An 18,083-nucleotide genomic window follows, 5' to 3' on the forward strand; every position below is an offset into this window, starting at 1 on the left:
GAAATAGATGAACTGGCTATTGTCTGTTGACTGATGCCCATATACGCTGTGCTGAAACAGGTAATGATGCAGGTGGAAGGACAGTTGCAACTGAAGTGTATAGTGTTACAATGGCAGTGCTTGTCACAGTGATTTGCTTTGGGTTTGGCCCACTGTTATTTTGCACAGAACATCATGAAGAAGTGCTCTCAATCAGAGAATGTGGTAGTCTTTTTCGTTTAGCAACTCCTCCTTTTCTACCAACACCTCTTGGCATTCCTTGTTGTGCAATAGATGCTAAGTTTGGTCTGCATTTGTTAGTTACATAACAGTTTACAAAAGATTCCAAATCACTGTTTACTTGAGCTGCTTCCACTGTATGAGCACAGATTAAAAACCCCTTGAACATAGGACACTTGTCGTCACAGCAGTATTACTGCTTATTCACTTTCTTTCACTAAATGGGGCTGGTCACTGGTTGTTGTACTTACTAGATGTTCCTTTTTATCAGTGCTCCAGGACACACTAATAATGTGACCATTGCAATTGGTTGAATGAACAAGTGTCTCAGCTTTTTTCCATATTCCTTCTAGTGTTCCTTCAGATAAAGTATAATCCCTGCATTTACAAAGGGAATACTTAAGATTCCTTTTGCAGTCACAGGTGACAAATTTTGATCTCGATCTGCTCGTGAAGAAGGAACAGTTGAAGCTGAAACAATGGGTCTGATTTCCATGACCTTTTTGAAACATCTAGTGCACTGTTCTTGTGTTTTTTGAAACCAAACATCTTCTGGGATTTCTAAATTGTAACTTCCACTCTCCTCTGCCAATTACCATTTTCTACATTTCAGAGACTTGTCTATCACACACAGATTTAAGATGAGTTATAAGTACTGGTAGTTTGTTCTCCTTCCATTCTACTTCATTGATTAATCGATTCACTGTTGTTGGTAGTAAACAGTGGCACTGGATCTCCCATCATTTGTGCCTCGAGTCTGATTTCAGGAAGATGATGATCGGTGTCTTTTCACGAAGAAACCAAGAGTGAAATTGTGGTTCATTTTCTGGGTTAATACCTCTTTCTAAAGTATTCCATGTTTGTGTTACTGACTCCAAGTAAGCTAGAAACAACTTTTATCTTTAGTATCTACCAATCCTTTTTCAAAATGACTTCCAACTTGTCTACCAAAGATATCAGTTAAAATATCTTAAGATAATTCTTGTGATAAATCAAGAGACCACAACTTATCTTTGACATTTTGTCGGAGGTGGTTAGTGCATTGGTTAGTGCATTGTAAATGCACAGCATCTGGAAAGGCACAATGAAATGCTATATCAACTTTGGCTCTCCTTCTGTTCCAAATCTTTAGTTGAAGCAAAGTAATAAAAAACATGAAAAATGTTTGTTTGGTGAATTAATACTGGTCCTAGAAGAAGCGGATGGTTTTGAAATTTTGGTCTAACTGTCATGAGCATATGCTGATATGTGCAAGGGATGACACTAAATGGACCAAGATCAAAAGTAGGATCTGCTACTGTCAGTGTCAGCATGGAAAAATGTTCACCAGTAGTAAACTTTTCCATGTCTGTGAGCTGGAGTTGAGTTGCTAGTACACATATAGGCTCTGGACCTGCTTCCACTGTCCAAATTTATAGGTATCTGGAGTTGCAGCAGTTTCTTTACATATTTGTAAAACTTCATCTAGAGTATCTAGGGTTCTGAACCTTTTTCACACTTTTAAAAGTTGTTGACAATTATGAGGCAGATCTGTGGCATTGACAACTCCTCCTACTTGATTATCTATTTCTGACAAAAATTTTGATGCTGGCTTTTAGCTGACTTTATTTTTTTTGGATCAAATGCAGTATACTGGGCTTATTGCAACGGGTCCTTTTGAATTACCGTGAGGTTGTAGTTCAACTACATGTTCTTTGTTATCAAAGGTGTATTGCACAAATGCAAATTGCTGGAGATTTCCACAGTGATCTACATACAAAATTAAACCAACAAGAAACAAAGACTTATGCGATGTAAACATAAATAGCACATGTAACTATACTAGGCTATATATAGCTCATGTAACTATACTAGGCTATATATAGCTCATGTAACTATACTAGGCTATATATAGCACATGTAACTATACTAGGCTATATATAGCTCATGTAACTATACTAGGCTATATATAGCTATACATGCTAGTTATTATAAGAGTATGTAGTTAGTATAATATATTTTTGTGCATTTCTGTATACGCTATTAAGTGGAATTCGTGTTAGCTTCAACTTCACATGTCCCCAAAGACTCATGACAAATGCAACCACATACAATATCTTGTTGGGGGTTGTGCCCCATACAGTAAAACCTAGTACATAAACGAATGCTCTGAAATTCAAATATTCATTTGTTTGGGAGCATTCAAATACGAATTCATAACATTTGAATCCTGTACATGCAGACGCCCAATGTACATAATTAGGTCACGTGCAGCTGAAAATAGTACCGTATAGCCTAAGTATTTCGAGGGGGAAATTTTTTTCTGACTTCATGGTTTTGGGTGTTATCAGCAAAAATTTAACTCTTGAAATATTTTGACCTCCATATAGTCTAATAGTCTAGTTTTTTATGGTTTTGATTGTGATTTACTGGACCAAAGCACCAAGTTTGGTACAGCGACTTCTTAGGGTATACAAAGTGATTTCAGAAGGGGTGCCACCATGAACTTGCCCTGCACCCCTTTGTACGACAGCTATGTTGGACAATCCGTGAAAGTAAAATCTATTATATTTACCCTATTGAATAAGTTGGCTTTTCCTTAACACATTCCTGATTTTAATTCCTTTTTTGTGAGTGAGCAGTCCATAACATCTCATAATGAAATATTATGGCTCTGTAAGATACAAAACTATACATTTAGCAAAAATTAAAATCGCTAAATTTTGAACACAGTTATTTATGAAGAACTTTCAGCTTGCTACTTATTTTCCATTGAAAGCCATGTACATGTTTCCACTACAATGGCTAAGTTCTGCACACAGAACACCACCTGTTTACCAGATACTTCACCTCCTGGGTTCCAGAATTACACTATATTTTACACATTTCTATTTCCTAGCAAAATGCACTTTAACTAGGATTTTAAGATCTTTTTGTGCACTTTTGGAAAAAAAAAGAATGGAACTTGCCACATAGTTTGTTTAAAGTAAATAGAGAGCCACACCACCTGTAATTTGACGTTTGGTGACCTTACATCCAATTTAACACCTAAAATTGGTCAGATTTTCACCCGTATTCAATTCAGTACATACACTAGTGCTTAGTTTCAACTTCATAATACTCTTGGTCTAAAGATAACGTTAACATTTAAAGAAACTCCATAGCTTGCATCAAGTTATAAGAGCAAAAGTAGTCCTATTTCCACCCGCTTGTAACATAGTACTTATGTATACTACAGAATGCATTTCCAAAAATATTATTAGAGCCTAAGTTAGATATGTGATATTATTCACAACTATACAGAGGAACCTATGGCTACCTGTACTAGGAGACCACTTCTGTATACATTCAAAAGATGTTCAGTAGCATATGTACATCATATAGAAAAACACTGCTTGTCCAAATCACATTGCTAAAATGGTGATGATACCTATGGGATACCAAGTACCTCAAAACACACAATATCTTACTTATCACCCTTCTCCTTAAACTTCTATGTACATACAATGTTGTCATAGTAACACTATCACATTCTATGTGTACCCTTAATTGTTGCTGTATGGTATGTCAAGGATTATGTTGGTGTGCCATGATTTGGTGGTACAAGCTGTCATGCAGCCCTATTGACAGTAACTATATATTAAATCCAAATAAGAAAACTTGCACTATAAGTTTCAGACAACGGATATATAATCTATGCCAATACCCTCCATTAACACAGTGGGTGGAATATGGGCACAAGACTAGCACGGAGCGTACCAAAATATACTGGAACAATTCCATCATCACGGGATTGGGCAGTTTGCCTCTCTGCCCACTGTTTGAGCGTGAACACCTTTTCTTTTATTATTGATTTATATTAACAAAATGCCTGCACGAAAACCCGGCACTTTGCCTGTAAGCTATAGCTAAAAAATGAATGTACCCTAACAGAACAACCACCACAAATAGTACTCACTCCTACTTTTATCCCAATCACTACTTGCTCTACTGACAACTCTATTATTAAGTTAAACAAGCTGACTTCACCACCACAAGCTAGTTAGGGTAAACACTCGATAGTTCCATGTGTCACTACACATACCAAAATACGTCATTTTTGTGTGTATATTTACAAGAACTGTACACCAGCAAATAATATCACCACTAGCCATTATTGTACTATTGCAGTAGTTAACACATTCTGTTGTTCAATAGTCAACAACTTCATACACGCTGTCCACACCTGTCCTGATGACTACAAGAAGAAATGTGAAATAATTCCATCATAGGCAGCAGAGGGAGAAGATTTGTGGGATACCACTACTTAGCCTCATGTTCCCCTTCTTCTCTTTTGACAGGGTTAGAACCCACCCATAAAAGGGAAAAAAGCAGTCCAGCTACGCAGGCCAGACTATCTTTACTTTCAGTCCCAAAAGCCGTTTAAATATGTCATCTTCTCTCCAGAGTACAAAACATGGTCTGGCCATGCAGCTTTGGGACCAAAAGAAAAGATCGCCTAGTCACACACGTCAGACTAATGGAACCTGTTTAAATAAGGGCACTGAAACAACTCAAGACTTGATTCTTTTCCCTCAAAACTTCTCCCTTAGATTGCATCACCATGGTTACCTGTACATGTCTACAAATACCGAGGACTCTCTCGTAAGTTTCTGGACTATCAATTAAAGCATCTTCCTCTATTACTTTAGTGAATATCTGTAGTAGCTTGGGGACATTACAATTGTCTTGTCCCAATATATATGGATTATTGCTGTAGACAATAATAGAATGCAGTGGATATTTCAGTCAGTCTCAAATACTCACCTTTCTATTAATTTACACAAATAAGAGTATACATGTGGGGCTTCTTCCTTGTCTTCGTATACTGGTAGCCATGACAACCATGTGGGGAGTACTGTTTCCAAAGGCACCTGGTTCTCGAGGTGGTCGCACACCTTGGTAACTGCTGATATTGCATTTTCTGTGGCGTTAGTAGCGTGTATGTCTGAGCGTGCGTCTTTGTCAGAAATGATGAGGTTTAACATTGGTAAGGAATCTGTTGAATAATTGTTTTTAGATGTGCTTCTAGAATAGATGGTGGCTTACTAACCAATACATGCCTGAGAGAAATCCTTAGCACAACACTGAGCCATTACTCCAATACCGTAGACAGCAGCCTGCATGGAATAATTAATTCACTCTCTTGTAAGTCTTAAAAATATAACAAGGAAGGAGTTTTCTGTGGATTACTATGACAACAATTAAAGTGATGTGAATTTCATGACTTCAATTACTGAACCTGACTGCTCTATTAGAGTATTCTGTTAACAGAGGTGTAATTTCTATTAGGGCATCTATTTGAACACAATTTCATATACAAATGCATCGTCTTCCATTTATCTGGACAAATTTCACTCCAACACTTTTGTGATTAACCTGACACAAGTGCTGAGATATTATGGAGGTCACACTGTATCTTTTATCACACTTCATTAAAAAATAAGAGGCTCACCTGTCTGACAGCTGGGCTCTTATCACAGATACACTTCATCAATGGCTGTAAGAAGTATTGCTGGTAGTTGATTGCATGCTAGAGGGGGTGGGGCTTGCATTACAAGGTGGGTGTGGCTAAATAACATGCTCACTTCACTAGCAAATTCCAACAGATCATCAAATATACACAGCGACCACTGCTTGTTGCAAGATGGTTGATCATCAGCCTACAGAAAGGTACAGCAATGACACGTTAACCTGTGTGAGTGTGACAAGGATGGTCGTGTTTGTGTAGTGTGGGACTACCTGGTGATCACACCTTCACTCATGAGACATGGAACTGCCTCACACTTTGCTTTATGGTTGTAGGCAGAGTAGTGTGTGTTAGTGAACATGTTGTGATCTGATATTGGTAGTGTTCAGTAGTTGCATTGTCAAAGGAGTGCTCACTTGGTAACAGCTACTTCTCAAAAAGCTATTCAAGACACTTATCGAGGTTAAAAATCAGTTATCTAACTTATTAGCTGTACCTTTAGGCAAATCAGTTGCACAGCCTGCCTAGCATAGCATAGCATAGCATAGCAAAAAAAGCCTACAAAAGTGAAGACTAATGGGGACGTGCTCTATAGGACACTTATTTCAAATACTCTGGTGATCTATACAACCAATAGGTCATGATGTGAGAGGTAGACTACACAGTGTGCATGTACAGGCTGGTAGTTATATGTACACCTATTGTTCAACTCAATACTGCAGCATTGAGGCTTGAATGCCTGACTAACCATTCTGGTCTCAAACTCACCAACATGGCGGAGAAGGTAGGTAATAATTGTTCAAAGAAAGGCAACAATGCAGTCCCGTGAGTTGCGAATAATGAGTGCATCACATCTGCCACCTGTGGAGTGCATTAATTGGATAAGACAGATGGGAGGTGACCAAATAGTTGCTGACCTTACTGAGGTATTGTTCATCTGTTAAATCCTACAATGATATAACAATATAACAAGCACCGTCCAAACAGAAGGCCAACCATATAAACCTGCCCCTATAAAACAGCCAGATATGTTTCCTTTTCTTTCATATTGAACTTAGAGCACTTATTTCTGAGTCTTTTGAAAGCTAGATGTTTATACAGTAAACACCTTATAACAAGTAGATTGCTGCCATCCAAAATTTCTAGGAGAGGCCTTTTATGCATTTATAATACTTAAACAATACCAGCTACAAATTTCAAGGGGGGAAACTTTTGTGGATAGCTGCCAATTTGCAAAAAAAAAAAAAAAAAAAAAAATCATGAACATGTTCCCTCTTGAAAAAAGAAGCTATGCAGTATTGTTAAATGACTCTTGCATAGAAGGCATCTTTCCAAGTATGTTGCATGCAGCTCCAAGTCCCTATATATTACTCATGTGATGGAAATTGGTTGTTCTTTTGCCATTTGAGATCACATATAGGCTCCCAATACATATACTATAGTTTATCCACACAAAAAAATAGTCATGAATACCTCCCCCCCAACCCAGTTATACAATTTACAGACTGTTAAACTAGCTGACCTCTTCTTCCAACGCTTCTTCTACTTCCTCATCATAGTCTTCATCTTTCCTTTTCTCCTGTCGTTGTTTCTCATTAATAAACCTCTTCTGCATATGTTCCTTAAGAATCTCTATCAGTTTAGTATACTGTTCTGTTGTGAAGCAGTTTGTACCCAATAGCTCAATACACTATGGAGGGAGGGAGGGAATTGGAGATAACTTACTGTAATCCAGAAACAATTGTGTGAAGTAAACTTTAGATTTATGTGTTTTGTGCTAGCTGGACAAAACTGCAAAAAAAATCTTTTGTGATGATAAATTGTTCCTATAGAATTGAGCCTTAGTGAGTAGGAATCTGTGAAAGTTTAATTTTGTAAAAACGTTCAAACCACAAAGCTTTTCTTGCCAATGTTTCTGTGGATTGATGTACGACACACACTAGCAAAATGGATAACAGAGGACACGACCACTCCTTTAGCTAATTCTATAGTGTTAAAGCCTTCCACCATAATATATAATATATGGATTAGCCATGTAAGAACAAACAAAAAGGAAAAGTTAGACTGATATTCAGTGTGCTCCGAGTGTACACCATAAGCTTATAGCAACTACCATTGTACAAGCTGTTTAATTTATAAAGCAGCTGTAGCTATTAAGCTGGGTGATCTACCACCAGATGATGACATACCTTACACAAGGAGTCCATCATTACTGCTAGAATGTCAGGATCAGGCTCAATACTAACTGCCTCTAATAACTTGTCTGATACAAAGTTCCACATTGCTTGTACTGAACTGGGACCTACACACGTACACACGCACGTACACACAATAGTACACACAAATGCAACTTAAATGCCATGGAGACATGTTTTAATCAGGTCACTTGTGTTATTCACTAAACTAGCCAATTTGGAAACCTCCAAAATTTCTCATTTGTGTACAAAGTGACCTGTCTAATGTTGCTACCAGCTTAACAAGGTCACTGTGTAATAAGGTCACTTAAATCCCAGTGTGCGGGAGTATCAAAGTGCCGCGCTGGGTTATAACTACCATACAGCTAGACAGAGCGGTGCTGCTACTGTACGATATATTAGTTATCACCGGGAGTGATAACTAACCAGTGGGTGATAACTAACTTATCACCCTGTAGCGGAGTCACTCAGTCTTGTTCGTGACATCATAATAACTGTGAATGGTATAGTTTACCAATGTAACAAAGAGCCAAATAAGGAAATATTGATACAAAACACACCAATACAGCACTTAAACCAGCTAAATCTTACAAGAAAACTGTTAATCCTTTACACAGTAATGCTACAAGTTACCAATACGATAGTTTAACAAACAGTCTGTGATGATTTTTGCTCCAGCAATCACTCCCAATGGTCACTATGGTGAAGAACTAACTTCCTCTAGCTTCATCGTTCTATCTTGGACTACGGTAGCCACTTGTTGGTCTTTCTTTACCATGCGACACCACTATACCAACTTTTGACGAAGGTAAATCATACCTGGAACCACTGCTTCATAACACCACCCTTCATTACAGTTTGTAGGCAGTATGCAAGGTCTCTTGTAGCTACGAAGTAGAATCTCCACACAATTTGGACGAAATCTTGAGCACAGTGACAGTTACTTAAACCAGAACTTAATTTACTATCCGTAAACTTCTGTGCACTCCCGCGCACTGGGATATAAAATAGTTATATCCCGTATACTCGGATGATATCATTGTTATTACACTTGTCCTCGGCTCAGCCTCGGACTTGTGTAATAACAATGATATCACCCTCACAATGGGATATAACTATAACTTGTCTAAACCAGCCAAATTGATAATCCCCAAATGTGTTATTTGTGTACAAAGTGACCTGTCTAATGTAGCCAACTGTTTAACAAGGTCACTTCAAAGGTGACCAAATTTTAGAGCAGGTTAGAAAGTACAACACAGCAGAAAGTATGGTTACCGGGTACGTAAACTGTACACCCAATAGAGTACCTTTAACTTTGACACATTCCAGCAGGTAAGGAAAAGACTCGGCTGCAGCAGCTCTGACCACTAATAGATCAAGTTAAGGTGATGACATGTCATCGCATGCACACACACACACACACACACACACACACACATAAAGGATACATTCATGGAATACAAATCTCAAATGAGGCACCATGATCTCAGCTACCTGTGATGCACCACCAAACAATTAGAATACCCCTAACACAATTCCTTACGGGTTCTGCATACTCCACAAAACCCTCCTTCAAATCTCGAGCATAAATTACCAACATTTGACAAGCGGTAACCTTGTCTTCTAGACCAGCTGTCTTGATGCCAAACTTTTGCTGTGGAAAAAGAGAGTGATCACATGTCAACCACATGCTGATCACACACAGAGCTAACCTGATCAGCGAGTGTAATGAACTCCCAACCATCGTCCTCACTGTACATTGTCTCATCAGCTAAAATATGATAAAATCAATTAATCAATACACAGAAGGACACTGCTTACAGAAATATGGACACAGTCACATACAGTACACACACACAAACAGACACACACATAAATGACATGCAACAGACAGATGAACAGATACACTTACAATCAATGATAGCCACTTCAGGCTTCATCTTGGCAGCCTGTAAGACAGGCTTCATCACAACAGGGAGGTACTGTACAAACTGATCCCCTAATATCTTACACATACGAGCCCAAGCACTGATCATGTAGGATATCTGAGATAACAGGAAGTGACATTATCATTGCAGGAAGTGGATGTGGCTGCTCACCTGAGGATCATCATCTTCCAGATCCCCCTGTTCAGTCTGCACCTTCAATAATAGCTGCATCACCTCTCCTGCATCCTGCATGAACTGCAGGGGAGGGGCTTAAAAGTGTGCACATGCAGTGCAATAATCACAAGTACACAGAAAAATTTGGAATTTTCAACTACAGTAGAATAGGGACCATAGCACATGAATAAAAAGAAATGAAACAAGCTGGAGTAGTTCACGATATTAAATCACAGTAAAGCAATAAGAAATGTTATATCCCTACTGTGCTCAAGATACCAAGGAAATGCACAGTAGAGATATGACACTTCTTATTGTTTTACTGTAATTTAATATCATGCACTACTCCAGCTTGTTTCAGTACTTTTTATCAAAGTGTTATGGTCCCTACTCTAGTTTAAAACTCCAATTTTTTCTGTGTACTTGTTTGTTAACTTTTTTTTGTAAATTATTATGACTGGTGAACCCACGCACACCGCATCTGAAATGTTACTGCGCGCCTCGTGCCCCAATTATCATCTGAAAAGTGGAGCTTCGTTGTCAGCTATGTTCAACCTGTTACATAGCATTTCTAACCAAAAACCACTAGAAAAGCACCTCTGCAATCCACATATACCAAAAGAAAGAAATGGTGCCGCATATCAACAATCATCTGAAAAGTGAAGCATCCATTACGCTTTGTTGTCAGCTATGTTCAACACGTTACACAGCAGTATGAATCAAGAACTGTTTGAAAAGTACCTCTGCTATCAAAATAGCCACTATGACAAATACAGACAATTTCCATTACAAAGGGAAGCCATCATGTGCTATCGCCAAATCAACACTTATTGCTGTCAGTAAGATGAATGGGACACAAAGGAGGACACTGGTAAGTCCATAAAGAATGCATTGTACATACTGCGGTATGCCAAAAGGCACCTGTCGGGCCAAAGCGACGTCTAACATTGAAAAACTCAAGCCCGTAGCCTTAGCCGTTATTGAGTTACGCTTGTCTGAAGGTATCAGTCAGTCAGTCAGTCACTAGAAAATTCAGTTAAACAATTTTAAAAAAAAAATCTGTAGCAACTTGTTGAAAACTTTTCAGGTCGATCTGAAAGCTTGCTTGGGCTTAGTTTTACCTAACCAATACTGTCTCATCGTTGTCAGGGAAATTGAGACTGGTGATATTATTTCGTGGGCCACACCTACTCTTTTGTGGTCCCTAGTACTAAATTCCCTTCAAACACACAGGCAGATGTCACCATTCATTATTCAATCAATGAAGTACATTATTCAGCTGTCCCAGCTGACAGTAGTCATAGCTCCATTTCAGTAGCGAAAGAGAATTTAAAACTAAAATAACCCAGGAGATTATAAGGTGCCATGCAACATTGCACCAAGGCGTTCATCTTTTTACTCCACACCATGTACTATATAGCTCCAGCATACAAAAAAAGAATTTGTTTAGCTCACTACATCACAAATATTTGACCCAAAGTCTACATGTATTTTAATGAGGGCACTACAGTACAAATCGATGCAACTATATCGTGTCCAGTATTGTTTTTAAGACAGTGATACTACACTGATACAAGGTCATACTGTATCGATATATTGTGTATCATGGTATATCAACATATCGTGACCTGATAACTTGGGATTATAATGGCAATATGTCTACACACTGTATCATTGCAACTCTAGCATTCACCAAAATACCATATACAACACTCATTACAGATGAAATGTTGTTGCCTTTTCACCTTTTCTTTTCCAACAGCTAGTCCAATCAAGCTGATGCATTCGATGGTCTTTCCTCGTAGTAATCTGTTCTCCTTCTGTACAGCATTAGCCATCAGGTACTTTAATAGTGGCATGAAACGATCATAATATTGTAGAAACTGTTCTTCAAGAGTATCTGCTATTGTCGCAACTGTAGTGACCATTTGTTCCAGTACTAGTTTTGTACCCTTCTCCACTAACTGTGGGAAAATTGTAAAGTACAAGGAATGTGTTTGTGTGTGTGTTTGTGTGTGTTTGGTCGCGAGTGTGTGTGTGTAGTGTGTGTGTGGTGTGTGTGTGTGTTTGTGTAGTGTGTGTGTGTGTGTGTGTGTAGTGTGTGTGTGTGTGTGTGTGTGTGTGTGTGTGTGTGTGTGTGTGTGTGTGTGTGTGTGTGTGTGTGTGTGTGTGTGTGTGTTGTGTTGTGCTCGTACAAGACACCAGTGTACTCCCAAAAACCTAGTCAATGTAGGTATGCTGTATCTAATTAAGTTGTGGACAACTGTCTGCAAGTGTATGTGTGTGGTGTGCATGTGCACATGAAGATGTTCTACATGCAAACACATACAGAAAGGATTAGTACCTCTTTCAACTTTACTGCTAGTATTTCCTCTAGTTTACTAACTAACAGATCAGTATACTGAGTCAGGATATTCTTGGGACATAACTCCATAAAATTCACCATGGCTGCACCAGCATGAGCCTGTACTCTTGGATTGGGGAAGTCTCCCATGGCAACAAACAAAGCAGGTACAACCTGTTAAACAGGGTCAGAGCACACACTTAACAAACCAGTCTAACCAGCTCACCTTAGCATGGAACTTCCTTTGTAGAGTTGGAGCGAAGTCATTAGCTAACTGGCCAATCGCATTACAAGCAGCAAATCGTACTCTATGATGCTAAAGTAGAAAAAAAGGTGATAACATTATCACAGCGTCTGTATAAAGTCACTGTGTAAGGTCACTTGTCTAAACCAGCCATTTTACATGAATATGTAGCCAACATGAGGGTGATCGGGTACAGTAAAATGGTCAAAATCCACAAAAAAAAAAAAACACTTTACAAAAAGATCACCTGATCTTGACAGAATGGCAAGATGGTGTCCACAACTGCCTCTAACATCTCTCTCATTTGTTTCAAACAACCTTCCCCCACTGCTGACACCGCCATTAATGCTGCGTGTCTCCATCTCCAGTCATCTGTAATGGATAGTAAAATGGTGTCACTGGGTAAGTGGAATCTTTTCTTAAACAGTAATGTACAAATTAAGACAACTTTTCTGCCAACAAATCCAGCTCTATTCACTTTTGCTTGTGAAAGGCTGTGCACCTGTGCATACTCAGCTACTGTAGATAGAACCGCTAAAACTCTACAGCTACAAGTCTCCATTGATATACAGGGATAGATCCACTTGGAAGTTAAAACACGCTACACACATATAAAAGTGCATCTACTATTTAGTACTACTTTGTACAAAGTAAGCTTCATTAAGTCCATAAACAGCCAAGAAGTTTTCTTTACTCTGTATCAGCCATCAACTCCACTGTTCTACAAGTTCAATATGCCTAGGGAACTGGTAATCAAGCCATGTAGCTACACTGTGAAACCAAACCTTCATACTGTACATGCTTCCATGATGGTACAATCAAAATATTGATATTTGCCATGCATCATGATACAGCTGGAGTATCACGATGTTATAAACTTTACTGGCTACTATTGTATTGCACTTATTGTGACAATCAGGAAATCTTCTCTACTTACCAGACTGAAGCATCGGAGGGATATTAGTGATGACGTGAGGTAAAATGGCCTTCCCACCCAGTCCAATGGCTAGCCGGTCAAGTGACGTCTCTCCTACTACCGCATTGCTATGGAAACAATGATAAGTGACACACCACAGGGTAGTGATATGTAAACAAACAGCTCAAGTGTGTGTGCACACATGCACTGAGACCTTCAAAAATAAGCCTTTCAAAAAAATGGCTATTTGGAGGACTTTAAAGTATTGGGTCCCATGGGCTTTAAATTAAGACCAACTATTTGTACAATCCAGGAAGAAAATGTCGAGCTAAGACTGACAGATATGAGAACAACACAATAAACAGAATTCGTTTATAGCAGTTACAAAACTCTTGACTGGTATTCTAAGTATAATAGAATATTACTCTGTTATTGACACACATAGTAACCTTTGGTATAGTCATCAAAGCATTTACATCACAAGAAACAGCGCTCAAAAATATAAGAATCCCCCAAATATTGATGTCATTATGGAAAAGACATATATGGTCACTGTAAATCTCAAAATGTGTCATTTATGCATAAACTACAATATGACGATGGGATTAATTGTGATTGAACATTGCGATGTTGAAAAATAATCGTGATGTTGTGACATCACATGCAAATGTGTGTTAGTAAATTCAAAAGGGTGGTGCATACTGTTGTGGAAGAACTTGATCTTGAAAACAAGCCCACACTTCATTGTGGCTAAAAGCTTACTAGTCAGGCAGCTTAAGGCCAGATTTGAGATGGATGTGGACACTCTGGACAAAAGCACCAAATTTTTTCCACATGTTACCCATCACCTTAGCTTTCAATTTTTGATAGGAACCACTCCCTCCGAATACAATATGGCCGCCACCTCGGATTTTTAAAATGGCCGCTATTTAAAACTTATATTTACCAATATCTCACCTTCTAAACATGCATTTTGAGTACAACTATGCTACTTAGACAAACTACACAAGCCACCAGATGGTTTTATTAACATAAAGCTAGGAAAACAATATAGCTGCTATGTATGACATGCAGTCACTCAAAATACTGAATCAACTTTGAAATGTGATGGTATATTGTCAATACATACATGTAGTTCATGCCTGTGTTACTTCTCACAGTGACAACTGCACAGTTCTGTACACTTCCAGTGTGCCTTTCTGCATGCACACCTAGCACCACATCCACTTTGACTCTTACAGCCACACTTGACTAATTCACTGCAGGCCTTGGAGACAACAGGTAACGTGTTCCACACAGGAGCCCACTGGCTGTCCTTATCAAGAGTCCAGCCCCAACCCTCTGGAGTAGGTGCATGTTGTTCACTCTGCTCACTGGTGCACCATATCCCAGCCTGATAGGCAGCTCGTTTTAAATGCTGCAACAATGCATCTTGGGTTGGAGGAAGCCTCTCCATTGTCTTTTCCTTCTGGCAAAACAACTCCTTTCTGGCTTCGTCCACATGTTGCAGGTCACTGGTTTTATCATAAAGAATAACAGTGAAACGTTCTAGCAACTGAAAATTTTCAGTACCTACATCTATTTCTGCATAAGGATGGAGTGCCATGTAGGTAAAGGCACGTGTCACATCTTGAAAACAGTTCCATGCTTCCCATGCTGACTTCTTTCCTCTTCCAAAGAATGCAGATGTGGTATCACATCCTGTGAAACTGTGGAACACAGGGAGAGCAAGGGATTTGTCCTTACCCAGGTCTTCATAGATAGAATTGATGTAATGGTATGTAAAGTTCTTGTACCAAAGGCAACCCAAATGCTCACATTTTGGCACAGTGCGATCAGGTTATGGAACTTGCCAATGAGGATCACCACTACATCTGTATCAACAGTGCGTACCAGACAGTTGGTACAGTTATTCAGAAGGGCATCCTGTAAGTGGATCATCAGCCTGGTGTCCGCTTCCTCATGATCACATGGTGCCATGGATCTATGAGTTCCTCGAAGAATAGCTGTGGTACCAGATGTTACAATAATTTCTTTGTCTTCAGGGCAATCCATAGTAGCAATCTTGTTGGAAAGAAATGCAAACAGTTCTTGTTTATTAGTTGGATCACGTAAGAAGTCAGCCCACTTCCCTGGAAGCTTGTTCTTACCTGCAACCTTTCTCCGAACACCCTTTCCTCGCTTTTCTCTAGTAGATTCTTTGATACTGCTGGGAATGTATGTGTCCCACACTATATCAACTCTTTTGGAGTTTTCTAGTTGTTTTAAGATGTGTGGAACAAACACCTGATCAGCATACTCATCAAATGTCACAATGTTGGTAGTAGGGAGTAAGTGCACCACGGCAACTCCATCAAGTAGTTTCACATCAATGAAGTCAGGAAGATCATTCTGGGTGTCCTTGGTCAAAATGTTCAACAGGTCAGATTTCTTTCCCAAGCGCAATTTTCCCAAATCAGACAGTGAAGGAGGAAAAGGATGGTTTTCATGCCTAAAGAACTTGCTCATGTCACTAACTCTGTGCTGCATGACAATGTACAGATGAGAGAACAGAGCAATATCATTTTTAAGTAAGGGGATTTTTCCTGCTTGCTTTGTCTTGGCTTTTGGTCTTGAACTGAAAAGAGGAAACACATTCTTCTTAATAGGCTCATGAATGGAACGTGTGCGATCAAAAATTACTTCTTTGCAGTACGTAGCATACTGATCCTTTCCTTTACTTTGCACTGTTCGCACTGTGTTCACCACAGATTCATCCAGAACATTCCGTGTGTCTAGAGCCAATAACTCATCACTGTCATCAAGGAAAGGGTTTCCCAGCTCACAGAAGACTTGCACCAGATTCACTGTCTGCTCTTTGAAATTTTTCTGGGTGGAAAATCCCTCCTCATGATGAAAGCCATATTCTGAGTCTTTATGTTGTGGGAGGTCCTCTTCAAACTCTTTCAGTATCCTTGCTTGTTCAGGCCCTGAGACCATCCATTTCCTGAAGGCTGAAGGATTCTCAGTGAGACCAACTGCACCACCAGAACTTTTGACTGCTTCATTATTTTGTTCGTGGGCTTGGTCAATTGGGATGGTGGAGAATCTGTTGGTGGTTTTGTGGATGACCCAGTGACTATGCTCCTCAAACTCTTTGAGGATAGGCGCTGGTAGACTCTCCATGTCTCGGATGTGTATTGGAATCCACCGTGCATAATTGTGGTGGTCGAGAGAGAAGAACCATGGAACCAAGGACTTTCAACGTACAAAGGAAAATTCCCCTCACGGTGCGATCTAATAAAGATGAGGCCCAGAAGTTCCATGTTTAGTACTGTATCCCAGTACTGAAATGTTGGACTCTTCTGTACCATTTCCTGCCTCCAAATCTCCTTGACTTCATTACTGTGTATCCCTTCAGTCTGCAAGAAAGTATCCTCCTGGAGCTTTGCCAGAGCCAAAGCAGTCACCTGGTGAGCATGCCTTGTTCTGGTGAGATGTGAGGCCTTCAGAAAAGAGTCAGCAGTGCCTGATGATGCAATGCTTGCTTGTGTGTCAGTGCATTGGTCCACCCAGATCCCTCCAAATAGTCACCATATGTGTTCCACATTGCCATTTCTATGTGCAGGCCTCCGAACATTGCTATAAACTTTTGTTCTCCATGTGTATCAGGCTAGTTCCACTGTATGAACTTGGCAAGAGCATAGAGTGGTGCATCAAATGCTACAACTGGTATCTGTCCAGGATTGAGAAATTCTGTTGCCCAATGCAGCACATTAATTCCATGCTTAATCATAGCTGCTGTAGCTGCCTTTTCATAGAAAAGGGGTAAAGGCTGTGTAAGGGTAGTGTGGAAATCTGCTGATGAACCTTGCATGGAGGCATGGAATGCTGACCAGGCAACAGTGTCACCTTTTTCAATCTCATCTTTCTCCAGGAGTAGACAAGCATGGTCCAGCCAGCTCCTTTCCTTTAATTGTGCACCTACCAGTTGTCTCTCTTTTGGTGATGATGCATTTAACAGTGGTGGAACTGACACTGTTGCTGTCTTCAAAACCACAGCTGGCACAGTGGTAAAGCTGTCTGGCAACTGGTGGTCCTTTTTGGTACCAGTCAAAGCTAGTTTGATGTCATTCTGCTTCTCTCCCAAATTTTATGAAGTGGGAAACTGAAACAGACTGATGCCTGTGCCATGAAATGAACCTTTAGCAGTTGTGCTTGAAGGATTGTGATCCAAATTATCAAATGCACCAACTGTAAACAATCCATGTCGTAGCTGAGCAGGAACTACAGTTCCTTTGTCCTGAAAATTCTCACAGACAGCTGTTGCAAGCTGACTCTCAAGCTGAAGAACTCTATCATAACTTACACTGAGACCCAAGTCATATAGCTGTGTGATGATCTTTTTAGACCTAGTCTCTGTGTGTATCTTCATTCCAATATACAATGGCAATGGTGGTTCCCTATCCAAGGAATGCCGAGACTTAGAAACGGAAGATGCACTTTTATTAAAATTGAAGAGGATAGTCTGAGAGACAGTGAGGGTTGCCTGTGAGTCTGTAGAATCTTGATCTTTTATATTAGCACCATTCAACA

General features: G+C 39.5%; 1 protein-coding gene across 2 annotated transcripts in view; it reads right to left on the reverse strand.

Annotated features, from left to right (window-relative positions):
- Window positions 1-18,083, reverse strand: part of LOC136240405 (importin-5-like) — a 64,928-nt gene that overhangs the window by 26,540 nt on the left and 20,305 nt on the right. Inside the window, exons 11-31 of one of the 2 annotated variants that reach the window (XM_066031379.1) lie at window positions 13,530-13,636; window positions 12,840-12,964; window positions 12,575-12,664; window positions 12,349-12,522; window positions 11,750-11,968; window positions 10,002-10,085; window positions 9,815-9,947; window positions 9,615-9,673; window positions 9,446-9,556; window positions 9,351-9,396; window positions 9,210-9,269; window positions 7,897-8,009; window positions 7,230-7,397; window positions 6,625-6,654; window positions 6,476-6,568; window positions 5,826-5,900; window positions 5,693-5,770; window positions 5,291-5,357; window positions 5,005-5,236; window positions 4,810-4,951; window positions 4,270-4,435 (exon numbers count right to left, since the gene is read on the reverse strand). In XM_066031379.1, the coding sequence (XP_065887451.1) occupies window positions 4,352-4,435; window positions 4,810-4,951; window positions 5,005-5,236; window positions 5,291-5,357; window positions 5,693-5,770; window positions 5,826-5,900; window positions 6,476-6,568; window positions 6,625-6,654; window positions 7,230-7,397; window positions 7,897-8,009; window positions 9,210-9,269; window positions 9,351-9,396; window positions 9,446-9,556; window positions 9,615-9,673; window positions 9,815-9,947; window positions 10,002-10,085; window positions 11,750-11,968; window positions 12,349-12,522; window positions 12,575-12,664; window positions 12,840-12,964; window positions 13,530-13,636 (2,290 nt within the window). In that variant the 3' untranslated portion in view covers window positions 4,270-4,351. Of the gene's footprint in view, window positions 1-4,269; window positions 4,436-4,809; window positions 4,952-5,004; window positions 5,237-5,290; window positions 5,358-5,692; window positions 5,771-5,825; window positions 5,901-6,475; window positions 6,569-6,624; window positions 6,655-7,229; window positions 7,398-7,896; window positions 8,010-9,209; window positions 9,270-9,350; window positions 9,397-9,445; window positions 9,557-9,614; window positions 9,674-9,814; window positions 9,948-10,001; window positions 10,086-11,749; window positions 11,969-12,348; window positions 12,523-12,574; window positions 12,665-12,839; window positions 12,965-13,529; window positions 13,637-18,083 lie in introns of those variants that run through there. The other variant, XM_066031381.1, reaches the window with a different exon arrangement.

This window comes from Dysidea avara, chromosome 12 (genome assembly GCF_963678975.1).
Source record: "Dysidea avara chromosome 12, odDysAvar1.4, whole genome shotgun sequence".
NCBI lineage: Eukaryota > Metazoa > Porifera > Demospongiae > Dictyoceratida > Dysideidae > Dysidea > Dysidea avara.